Genomic DNA, 12,951 nt, shown 5'->3' on the forward strand with positions numbered 1-12,951 from the left:
TGTTCTGCTTGTACGCGAAGATCTGTTCTCTGTTAGTGTGTTCAGAGTTCGACGTGAGCTGCCTTACGTGTGGTGTTATTTACGTCTTGCAGTTTTTTCCCCATTTACTGTGTGTTGGGCTGAGAGTGGCTTGTTAGGTCTTCTGTCATTATTTCCCCTTGCTTTGTGAAGGTCCGGTACTGCTGCCTCCTGGGGTGTCTCCCCCAGCTGTTGCTGTAGCATGGTGATGGCATCCTGTGTCTGGGGGCCTTTCGGGCTCCTGAGAGTCTGAGATCTGCTTTGCCAGAAAGTAAAAGGATGGTCCAATACATACCAAACAGATGCAAACCAACAGAACGCAGGAGTATTATTTAAACACAATGTAAAAAGTTTTGATAAAAATTTAGACTTTATCTCAGAGTAATATGCATGCTAATTAAGAGTCAAGTAATGTTCAGAGGCTAATGTGCAGACATGGGCTGCTGTCCTGCCTGCTGTTCTGTCTTTGCCCAGAAACGGCTACTTTCAGCTTTTCATTCTGTGTCTTCCAGCATTTATGGATTTCCGTGTTTCTAAATAATGGGCATGTGGCTCTATCTTTTGATTATCAGTTTTTCACGTTATCTGTTAATTTACTGTTGTTAGATGATGGTGTCTCTCATCCTGCCTTTGCCCTGTTTCTCCTCTCCTGTTCTCCCGGTAGAGATACATTATGACATTTTCTGCTTAATTTGTGATCACTGTTTATGTTACTATGGCTGTGCAAGTACATGTCCTCATTCGTGAAAGCGTGCCATAGTATTTTTTTCTCTTAAATTTTGTTGTTATGGAACTTAATGATTGCCTTCTTTGTTTTGTTTTCTTTGTATCCACTGCTAATTATTTTCCATATTTTCAAGTAGCCACCTTCTCAGCACAGTTTTCCGTAAGGCTAATCACATTGCACACCCTACCAGAGTATGTTTGTTTTTGGAGACCTCCGCTTTGCAGACCTCTGTCCTCCTCTCTGGGGTGGTTGCTTCCCAGGCCTGCCACACAGCCCCGGACTTTCCTTATAACCTTACAATCTTCTAGGCCTTTCCTTTGCCTTTCTGCTGGATTGAGTGTGTTTCCCAAGTGCATTCCTTCCTGCTGTCTGCTTTGCTCCCTGCTGGTGGTCCTCCAGTAGCCAGCTTTGTGGAGCAGGGAAGGTAACCCAGTGGTGCAGGGGTTCGTGGTGAGTGCCTTTGCTGTGCCCGGGTCCTGAGCCTCATGGCTACCCCTCTGACCCATGCACGTTTGTCATCCTGGCGTCTCCTGCCATTGTTCTGAGGGTTCACGAACCTCTCTCCTGTGTGTCTGTTCCATGTCTTCTTTTTTGGTTTTCTCCTTTGTTTTGGTAGAGGGCATCCTCCAGTAGCTTTCTGGGAAAGGACATGTGGGAGGTAAATTTTAAAATGTCTTGCTTTTCTGAAATGTTTTATCTCTAATCCCTCACTTGGTTGATTGTTAGAGTGTAGTATTCAGTGTTGGAAATAATTTTCCTTCAGAATTTTTAAGACGCTGATTCTTTGTTTTCTTGCTTCTGGTTTTGCTGCTGAGAAGTCTGAAGACTTTGTAAATGACTTTGACGCCCCCATTCTCCTCTCTGGGAGCTTTTAGGATTTCCTCCTTGTCGCTGGTTTCTGAAATTTCACAACCACGTGCCTTGAAGTGGGTTTGTGTTCCTCTGTTGTGCTGGGCATTTTGTGAGCTCCTTCAGTCTGGAAACGAGCATCTTTGAATTCTGGATAATTCTTTTAGATTATTTCTTCCTCCGCTGTGTGTGTGTGTGTGTGTCCCGTGCTCATGTGCACGCTTTCTGCAACTCCTGTGGTTTCTGTGTAGAATTCTTGGGCCGCCTCTCTGCTTTTCCTGCCTCTCTCGTTCCCCGTCGCCTGGTCCTGGTCCCTTCCAGGGTGCGTCTTGTCTACTTAGCCCTTCTCTTCTTCTCTTCAGTGTTTCCATTCTGCTCTTACTTTCAGTTTCCAAGAATTCCTTTTGTTTCCTAAATGTTCCGTTTACTAATAGCCTCTCATTTTGTTTCTTGGATACGGTCTCTTCTCATAGGGTTTTGAGGACGGTGGTGGTTTTTGGTGGTTGTGTTGGTGGGGTCTCTCCCTACGTAGGTTTTGTTTCTTCTAAGTTGGGTTTTGATTTGTGTGCTTTCATCTCTATTTTGTGGTAGAGGCTTTCCTCAGATGTTGGTAATTTCTGGCTGCCCGCTCATGATGAAGAGTCACTGGACTCACAATGTGTAGATTTGCGTATTGATTTTGAGCTTCACCAGGGGTGATATGGGCAGGTTGTTTGTTGTGGAGTCTCCTGGCATTAGGGTCTTTCGATCTTTCCTTTTGAACTGGTCATTTCCCCAGAGACTGTACCTGGGATCCTCTGCTTGGTGGGCCGGGCCTGGGTGCTGGCGTTCTGAGAACTGAAAGGGGGAGAGAGGGGAGGGCGTGGGAGAAGGTATCTGAGCCGTCAGCGTTTACACCGGATGCAGTCGGGAGGGCCCTTGTTGTCAGGATGGTGCTGGCTTCCCCCATGCCCAGTGACTTGGAGTCCAGAGACCCTTTGCTTTACCGTCTCCAGAGAATCAGCTTCTGGAGAATGCTGGCGTCAGGGAGGAGCCGCGGCCCCCAGCGTGGGGCGGGGGAGGGGAATCTCACCCGGGCCCCCTGATTTGGACCCTTCAGTCTCACCTCCACAGGCCCCTGTGCAGCTACCCATTCTGGAACCGTTAAGGATGCAGGCATGTGTGCTGGGCTGGTTCTCAGCTTGGCCTCTGCCTGTTTTTTTCCCTCAAAGCCTGTTACCACTGATCTTGCGCTTTCCAGAACCAAACCTTTGCTTGTCGCCTCTTCTTCTTTTCTTCCTACTGTTGTGGTTTAATACATCTTTCAAAAAATCTCTTTGCTTTGATTTTAGTGGGGCTTTGGGATGGAGTGAAATAATTATATATTTAGTCCACCATTTTAATCTGAAAGTTAGAGTTCACTTTATAATGACCAAAATCCACAAAAAGACCATACCTCATGGTCTTATATTGGCCAAACACAGATCAAAAAATGCTGCTTATAGAAGGACAGATGAACAAGTGTATTCAGTAATGTAAAATTCACAGATCACATAGACAAAAAAAAGGATATTGGATTTAGATAAAATAACTAGTAAATTTGAAGTTATATATTGAACTTTTTGTCCTATAAACAGAGACTACCCTTTTCTATTCAGTAACCCAAGGAATGTTTGAAGAACTTGATCGTGTATTAATTTACAGTATACAGTGTAGAGAGGGTGTGTATTATTTAGAAACTGTAATTGAGATCTGGGGATAACTTTAGTTTTATCAGAACCATATTCTAAGGCAGGTGTAGTCACTTTTTTAAAAACTGAAAACCTTAGGAAGGAGTAGAGCTATTTTGGCTGGAGTTTGGGGTTTTAAGACTGGACCTCATAAGGGGTCTCAACCAAAAGAATCTCCCCACAGGATACAGTTTGAAAAACACTGTTCTAGGATGTGACATTTCCACTTTTAAACATAGATTAATTGAGCTTAAGTTGTCACCTTCTGCTCTAGACACATGGTTGTAGGAGGAATTTTAACTATATATAAATATGTTGAGTTGACAGTAGTCAGATTAATTCTCTTGACGGCAGAATTGAAAAGTCTGTGTGTTACTGCTGTGGAAAAATAGTGGCGTTTAACAGAAGAGTGAAAGAAGCTTTGTACCAGGGCTGTTTAAAATGTTTGGGGCAAATGAGGATATATTGTATTTACAGAAAGAGACTCTGGAAGGGTACGTAAGAATAGGAGGTGGTGGAAGGCAGAAGTGGGGTGGGCGGTATAGGCCTGGGAGTGAGACTTCTTAATGGATACCTTTCTATGGTGTTTTGAAGCCTGAACTAGGAGGACATACTTGTGTATGAGGCGGAGTGGTGACTATGGGTTTTGCTCTATGCAGCTCCTCATTATGTTGGCATGTGAGAAAGACTTTCAGGCCAAGGGATGCACGGAAGTAGCCCTGAGCTTGAGAATGTGGCATAGTTTATGTTTTTTTGAGAAGGGTGCCTACCTTTACTATGCCGGCTATCCTTTTGGAAGAGAGTGTTCAAACAAACAAAAAATCAAGGGCTTTTAACATAAAAGTTGTTAGTCTTGATTCCTTATGTACATTGGGAAAATTTGATTGACATAGCTCTTCCCATTTGGATGAAAAGATATACATAGAACTGGAAGAGAAACTATGAAATTTTAGTATAGCGAGGGACTTTCAAAGTAGAAACTACACAGGAAGTTATTCAGGAAGATAATTGGTAGATTTGATCGTCTAAACTGTCAACAGTTATATTCCAGGAAATGTGTAACTGGGAAAAATTGGTGATGTATAAGAGCAAGGATTCATATCCTCAGGACATAAGGATTTGCACAAATTGATAAGGTACTGAAGCTCTAGTAGAAAATTAAGGGTAGTATGTGGAAAAATATAGATGGCTCATACACCTCAAATAACATTTTTAAAAAAGATGTATTTATTAGAGAGTGTGCATGTGTGCAGGGCGAGGGGCAGAGGGAGAGAAACTCAAGCAGACTCTGCCCGGAGTGTGGGCTCTTGCTGGGCTTGATCTCACAACCCTGAAATCGTGACTTTTGAAGTCAAGAGTCGGGTACGCAACCAACTGAGCCATCCAGGAGCCCCTCAACATTTAATAGTAACAAAAAAAATTATCAAATAATGGATCCTTTTACTTTTTGAATTAGAAATTTTTTCTGGAAATGGTAATATTTAATATTTTCTGGAAATGATAATATTTAACATTAGGTAGGGATTATTATTATTTACCTTTTACAGATGAAGAAACTGAAGTATGGAGGGATTAATTTACTTGCCTAAAGTCACATAGTGCTGTGTTTTGAACCCAGCATTGCCAGCCCCATTAAACTCCCTCACATCATAAATATGTACTGTTTCAAACAGTACATATTGCCTATCTGTGTGTGGCAGTAACATAAATCTCCATTTTTGATGGCTGTATAGCATTTATGGAATTATTATGATTTACTTAGTATGTCCTGTGTTGATGCATTTGGGTGTTTTTCTAGCGCTTTGTTGTTTTGCTATTATAATGCTGCAGTGAACATTTTTTGTTCCTGTCTTTGCCTACATCTAAAAGTGCTGCTGTGGGGTAAATTCCCAGAAATGTGCTGTTTGGACAACAGAGGATATGCATTTAAAATTCTGATAGATAATGTGAAACTTCCCTGTATAATGACTCTTCAGGCTTTTACTGCCACCCATGTATAATTTACCACCACTTTCTTTAGTATTGGCCCAGAGGTTGAATGGTCTTGAAACCAATTTGTAGGTGAATTTAATGCTATTTGACATTTCTTAAAAAAATATCACTCTTCCTGTGTAAGAGTAAGGCCCGTCTCAGTTTATTTGCCTGTTTGTGTATCGAGAGTCCTTCGCACACATCCCTCTCCCCATCTCCGTATCTCCCTCTGTGTCGTTTAGTCTTGAAGATAATATGATACGGTGTTGTTGCCGTTGTGAATGGGATCTTTTCACTCAGTGTGTATTCTCACTTCTCATCAGGTAGGAAAGTTGTTGATTTTTGTCTATTTATTTAGTAACTGGCCATCTTACTGAATTCCCTATTTCCTTTAATTTTCTACTTAATTTCCTTAGATAGTCCAGTCTGCAATTATCATTTAGAAATACATTTTTGTCTTCTCCTTCCCAGTGTTACTCCTTTTATTTAGTTCTTTGTGATTTGTACTGTCTAGTGATTTCTTTCTTTTTTTAAAAGATTTTATTTATTTGACAGAGAGAAACACAGCGAGAGAGGGAACACAAGCAGGGGGCGTGGGAGAGGGAGAAGCAGGCTTCCCGCGGAGCAGGGAGCCCGATGCGGAGCTTGATCCCAGGACCCCGGGATCACGACTGAGCCCCCCAGGCGCCCCCTGTCTAGTGATTTCTAAGCACGTTGACCATCAGAACCATGGGGTTGGGATAGGAGATGTTAAAAATACAGGTGCCCAGGCTCCTTCTCTGGAGATTCCCATCAGTGATTTTTGGGTGGGTACTGGGAGTATGTATTTTAGAAGTTACCCTGATGATCTGTTCAGAAGGTTTGGTACATTTTTTCTGGAAGCCTACCCAGGTGAACTTAAACTTGCCATGCTGCAATAAAAAAAAAAAAAATCAATTTGAAATCTGATTTCTAATAGGTAAACATTTTGAGGAATATTTTGAGGACCGGGGCCATGCTTTTCCCCTCCCTTCTTAGTATCCTCATGGTATGCCTACTACATGTTTCTAGCTAGGAAACTGGGATTAAAAAAAAATGCTTCTTTGTTTTCATAAATGGTGTCTTGAACATGGTCCATTTTTTTTTTAAAGCAGTTTCATTATTTTCTTTTTTCTTTGTCTTTTATTTTTTTTAAAGATTTTATTTGAGAGAGAGAGAATGAGAGAGAGAGAGAAAGCACATGAGGGGGGTAGGGTCAGAGGGAGAAGCAGACTCCCTGCCGAGCAGGGAGCCTGATGCGGGACTTGATCCAGGGACTCCAGGATCATGACCTGAGCCGAAGGCAGTCGCTTAACCAACTGAGCCACCCAGGCGCCCATCTTTTTTTTTTTTTTTTTAAAGATTTTATTTATTCATTTGACAGAGAGAGAGAGACAGCGAGAGAGGGAACACAAGCAGGGGGAGTGGGAAAGGGAGAAGCAGGCTTCCTGCCGAGCAGGGAGTCCGATGCGGGGCTCGATCCCAGGACCCTGAGATCATGACCTGAGCCGAAGGCAGTTGCTTAACCAACTGAGCCACCCAGGCGCCCCAAACAGGGTCCATATTTAATAGTTGTGTTTTACTTGTTTTTTTTTTTTTTTTTTGGTTCTGCTCTTTATATAGTTGAACTGTTATAAGATTACCTATAATGGAGCATGCCAGTCTAGTATTGGATTGTCCTCCTAGGAGAGGATTATAGGGTGAGCACTTGTTAGGTTACATTTGCAGTGTTACACTTAATATGTTCTCTTTAAAGTTTGGTGTGAGCCTGGGTTGATAAAGGTTTTATTAAAATTTTAAATTTGAATGTCTCTTTAAAGAAGTCTTGTTAGACATTCATTACATTGTGATTATTCAAAGTAACGAAACCTCAAGTGTATTTGATGCTCTATAAGGAGTAGCAGAAAAAATCTAAAGATACTAAGTTACGTTAAGTGACCTGAATAGTTTATACTTTTGCCATTGTTTTTAATGGCTTCAGTTTTGGTAGGAGATAGGGAGGATCTCATAGTAATTTGTTTATACATAGAAACATTAATATGTCTTAATGTTAGTTTGCCTCAGTCATGAAAATCATTTGCTTAATGTTACTGATGCTCCGTTACCTGTGTGACTCGATGACAGAAGGCCTCCCTTGAAGGCTGTCTCCCCGGGAGAGCGTCGCGCCTTCAGGATCTCAGCATTCCAGCCATGGTCGGCGAGTGGCGCGAAGTGGTGGTATCATCAGTATTCAATTGAATTTTGGAGCTGTGAGTCTAAATGTGCACCAGCCCATTTCTGCAGTCTGACCTTTTGCTGCTCTGGGTTACATGTAGTTCATGATTGCAGGGTACAAGACACAGTTGCGGAAGGATAGCTGGTATCTGCTGGGTTTACCATTTGTTCATTTCATTTCCACCACAATGCAAAGGAGTGTGTCTGTGGTGTATAGACTCGTGTACAGCAGAAAGACTGAACACAGCCACAGACCATACCATGGGTGTGTTTTCTGAGCTTTTCAAAATTTTAAATTAAGAAATATTTCAAACGTACAGAAAAATAACAATAGTAAAAAAATAAAACTTATGTAGATAGCACTGTTCTAGTGCTTTCTGTTTCCCTATTTATACACAAAACTCACCCTAGGAAATAGGTTGTATTTTTATCCCCATTTTACAGATGGAGAAACTGAGATACAGATAGGTAAAGTAGCTTGCTCAAAGTCACACATTTGGCAAAAAACAGAACTGGGACGTGAACCTGAGCAGTCTCATGCCAGAGTGCATGGTTTTAACCAATACAACACACTCTTGACTTTCAGATATACAAAAAATAATAGAAATGATACTTAGCACCTAATTTTAAAAAGTGTTAATATTTTACTGTATTTGTTTCAGGTTTTTCTTTTCTTTTTTTGAAAATAACCTCATCACAGAAACAACTGTTTTCTCACCTATAAAATTAAAGATTATGCTAGATGATGGGTCTGGTCTTTTGTGGCCCCATCACCTTGTGTTTCTGACTTTAAGCATCCCCCTTTCCAACGCCGCTCCTTTGCCCAGCAGTTGGACAGCAATGACCTTTCCTTACATTGGTAAGAGCTCACTGAGCAGATCTCTGTGGAGTGCCTGCCATGTGCCAGGCACAGTGCCAGGGGTGCAGGTGCAATCAGGAAAAAGGACTACGTTCTGTCATCATACGACTTGAAATCTCACAGTGCGGGGAGGCAGATTAAGCGCAAGCTGTGTATTTTTGGGGGGTGGGTGATGTGGCCTTTTAAAAACCATAGTCTTAAATTTGAGGATTTTAGTGTTTCTGACCTTGCTAGGCTTCTTTAGCCTTGGGTCAGCAATTCAGTTTATTTGTATTTATTGTCTGGAAGATACTTCCAGAATGATGGTTGAATTGGGAATTTTTTAGAAGTTTAGTATATGTTGCCTGCCTTCTGGAAAGTCCCCGGCTCTGGGTTGGCTTTGAACCTCCCTCTGGGTCTGGTGAGCCCTGGAGTGGGGTCCACTTGGTTTGTGTGTCTGGGAATTTGTGGAACTTGGGGGGCTCTCAGATGGGTCTTGGAAACTTCTTGTGGGGCCTGTTGGGTTTCAGAGCCTAGCTCGCCCAGGTTCTTGTGGCACCAAGACGTCAGATCCTTGGAGACTGAGCAGTAAGGCATGATTTAAATGGAGCTAACTTGCTGTTTTTGGCTCACCAAAGCTTATTCATTCACTGTGTGTTCAAAAATAGTAAAATTAGCATATGGTAAAATACATTGAAAAACCATAAAATTAATTTATTAGAATTTGGAATGTATGCCACATCAAAAATTTTTAGTATCGAGCATCTTGAAATAATTTATAAAATAGAATGAATTAATAAAGTTACTTTCAACACTGCTGGGGGGTATTTTTCTTCATTACAAGCATTACTGCGGAACGATGGCTCAGTTGTCCAGACTTTACTGTTCGTTACAGTAAAGCCTAATAAGAAAGGAAGAGCTGATGAGTCTTTTCGGTTTTCAATTTTTTATTTCCAGCAGATGGTTCTCAGTGGTGGTCCCCCCCCACCACTTTTTTTTTTTTTTTTTTTTATTTAAGGGATTAGCAAATGCTTTTGGAACAGATAGTAGTATTTTGGCATTTGTTTTAGTTAAGACTTTTGGAATCCATCACACAGAGTATCTTGACAGAAAATGGGCTCCTTCTGAAATGAGATGATAAAGAGATGCTCCTGTCAGATATTCTCAGGAGGTGGCAGTAACTGTTTCTAGACATATGCCATGACATTTTCAGAAAATTATATAATCATTTTTAACCTCCCCCCCCAAAAAAAGTTCATGAAGTTTGAGAAGTAAGTACACTTCTTTGAGAGCCGGCTCTGGGATTTAGCCTGCATATTTAGATTGGGTTTTTTTTTTTTTTTTCTTTTTTTTCCTGTTCACCAGCTGCTTGGCTTTGGGCAGCTGAATTAACTTCCCAGTGCCTCAGTGTTCTCATCTGCTAAATAGGGATAATATTTACTTTCTCTACTGGGTTTTTATAAAAAGTAAAAGAGTGTAAAAGCACTTGTAAAGTTGGTAGGGATACACAAATGTGATGTATGTGTTAATGCATGTGTGCAAGATTTTCCCCAGTAGAAACGAGCATAACATATTATGTTTTAATAACAGCTTGCTTCTCTGAAATTAGGCTTTGATTCTCATCATAAGCTTTTTATTTTTATTTTTTTTAAATTTCAAGTGACTGTTTTGAGGCTTGATATTTTCAGACTTGGAGAGCTTATAACAGAAGACGCTAATGGGATCCAGGGGAGAGTATTACTGTCTAAACCTGTGTTGATGACTTTGTGCTTTTAGGTACACCAAGCTTGGCTACGCAGGCAACACTGAGCCACAGTTCATTATTCCTTCATGTAAGTACAGCCCCACCCTTGCGTTCCTAAAGGATTGGGGTTCTCAACATTCTGATTGTTTTTCAAGGCATATTAATTGACTTGCCACCTGCTTTTAGAAGACTGTTCTGGTGACCGGGGAGGATTTTTAATGTTGACACACCTAGTGGCCGAACACTGCTGTGGACTGTGCCTGCGGCCTACAAAGCCCCCGACTTTCTGACCCTCTGATTGTCTTCTGATAAGCCCCTTGTCACTGTCATTGGAGTTTCCGCCTGGCTGGTTGGCAGGGGCTTTTCATTCAATCATAAATATCAGAGCTACTTTGAAGAAGCTTATCTGGTCCTTTAAGGTTAATTTGTAATTTTAAATAAGTACAATTTTACTAGCAATTCCGTGGACCGAATATCCATTGTGCTGCACCATTCACTCTATTGAAAGACCTTTTTTTTTTTTGAAATGAGAGGCCTGATGACTGTTTTATTGCGTTCAAAGTATCTGCCTTTGTTTAAATTTTAGTTAGTAGAGAATGATAAACTTAAAAGAAGTGTTCTCACATTTTGGCAAGAGCGCATCCTCCCCACTCTTTGTTTCCTACAACAGCCTCCAAGGACAGGTCAGTTGTTTGTAGGGTAGAATTTTTCTCTGAAACGGTTCAAATTCTGAGTTATTATTTGGAGACAGTTTACCAGAGTAACGTCTGTCCATCCAGAGTGAAGGGAAACACTGCTTCCAAAACGTAGCTCCTGTAAGATGAGTTGTGATCTTAGAATTCTAAGTCGTTCTGGGGCCAGTGAGATTGTAACGACCGGCTCTTGTGAGCAGTATGGAACAGGGAAAGCTTAGGAGAGCTGGAGACAAGGAGCTTAGCATTTGTTCAAGGGAAGACTAAAGCCTTTTTGGGTACGTATATGTATTCTCTCAGATTCCTTGGGCACATTTTATTCACCTCATTCTCTTCCTTGCTGGCTGGCTGAAGTTGATCATGCATTTGATTTCTAGGTTTGAATACCTTGGTACCATGATGCGGTGTCTTCAATAAGAGGCATGATTTGTCTGCTGTATCTTTTTTTTTTTTAAGATTTTATTTATTTATTTAACAGAGAGAGACACAGTGAGAGAGGGAACACAAGCAGGGGGAGTGGGGAGGGAGAAGCAGGCTTCCCACGGAGCAGGGAGCCCGATGTGGGGCTCGATCCCAGGGCCCTGAGATCATGACCTGAGCTGAAGGCAGTCGCTAACGACTGAGCCACCCAGGCGCCCCTGTCTGCTGTATCTTTATTTAAAATTCATAATTTGGTTCCTAGTTTGCTAGGGCTGCCATTACAAAATACCACAGACTGGGTGTCTTAAACAACAGAAATGTATTTGATCCCCGAATGGTGCCTCGAAGTCCGAGATCAAGGTGCGTTCAGGACTGGTTTCTGGTGAGGCCCCCTTTCTTAGTCTGCAGATGACACCCTCTCACGGTGTCCTCACATGGCCTTTCCCCTGTGCTCGGAGAGAGAGATCTCTGTTATCTCTTCCTCTTCTTAAAGGCAACAGTGCTGTTAGATTAAGGCCCCACCTTATGACCTCATTTAACCTTTATTACCTCCTTCTAGTCCCCATCTCCAAATGCCATCACCCTGGGGTCAAGGGCCTCAACATAGGATTTTGAGGGGACACAGTGAAGTCCATCACAGTTGGCACTTTGTAGGCTAGATGAGTCTTTTGTGAATTTTATTATTACGAGTGCCCCAGAACTTGATCGTTCCATGCTGCATTGATAAATTGGGCTTTCTGACTTTTCAGAGCAGATTGGATTTTAACCTTGTTAAGTGCCACAACTCTAAAAGGCTGACCTTGCACCTTTTGCTTTAATGCATTGCCATTTAAACCGGCAGCAGCATTCAGCTGGCTGGCCCATTTAACCTGTCATCATTAACAGGGAGGAGAACTAAGTCACTCAGTAGCAGGATTTCATTCACTGTCAGATAGCAAGGCAGCCCTCAGATGGGTGCTGTCAGAACTTTCACAGTAGCAGAAGCTAGAAAGAGCATAAAAATGTCAGAGAGGTGGGAGTAAAAGAACAGTTACATTGTTGGCTGAATTTGTTGCAGGAGATGGAGAAGCCCCAGGAGGCGAGATGGGAAGATGTTTGGGCAGAAGTGAGGATATGCTGAGATAGTAGAGGGCCTCGACTACCTCGGGCTGTCGGCTTCGCTGCTCATCTTAGCTCTGAGAGCTGGATCACTTTTCCGGCTAGAGAGGTTCCACTCACAAGGTGAAGTTCAAGACATGTGCAGAAGTGGCCCCTGAGAGAAAAGGTGGAGTTTGTCCGGATACGCGGTCAGGCTCTCTGATGTTGGTGGACGTAGAGGCAAGGCGCACTGGGCGTGTGGAGAAGTGCTCTCAGGGGGTTGGAGATCCCAGCTCTGAACAGAGGGTGGTGGAAGCGTGGTTGGAAATGTGGAGGACGGCCACGCGATGAGAGACTTTGTTCTCTTAGTTGTATTTGGCATCTGGGAATTTTCAAATTGTTCCTTGAGGGGCCCCGTCGGGCCTGCCCCCTGGACTAGAGCGGTGCCGAGCCCTGAGCCCCATCCCGCTCTAGCCGGGCAGCTCCACGTGTATCTGACTTGTTTGCACTTGCATGCAGGGTTTTCTTGATTGTTTGAACAAAGGTTTTCCTTACCTTTTTTTGTCTTTAGGTTGTTAGAGTATATTGAGAGTCATTGAAAAGTTTCCAGCAGAGGAGTGAGTTATGTGTGGTGATCATGTCTATAGAAGGAGCACATGGGGGGTGCAGGGAGG

At 42.4% G+C, this 12,951-nt stretch overlaps 1 protein-coding gene across 12 annotated transcripts in view; it reads left to right on the forward strand.

The window, feature by feature from the left end:
• ACTR3B (actin related protein 3B) overlaps nucleotides 1–12,951 on the forward strand; it is a 145,731-nt gene that overhangs the window by 8,466 nt on the left and 124,314 nt on the right. For 8 of the 12 annotated variants that reach the window (XM_027574024.2, XM_027574036.2, XM_035723325.1 and 5 more), the window contains exon 2: nucleotides 10,121–10,176. The exons of 3 other annotated variants lie outside the window; for them this stretch is intronic. In XM_027574024.2, the coding sequence (XP_027429825.1) occupies nucleotides 10,121–10,176 (56 nt within the window). Of the gene's footprint in view, nucleotides 1–10,120; nucleotides 10,177–12,268; nucleotides 12,422–12,951 lie in introns of those variants that run through there. One more of the 12 variants, XM_027574034.2, reaches the window with a different exon arrangement.

Source organism: Zalophus californianus, chromosome 12, assembly GCF_009762305.2.
Source record: "Zalophus californianus isolate mZalCal1 chromosome 12, mZalCal1.pri.v2, whole genome shotgun sequence".
Taxonomy (NCBI): Eukaryota; Metazoa; Chordata; class Mammalia; order Carnivora; family Otariidae; genus Zalophus; species Zalophus californianus.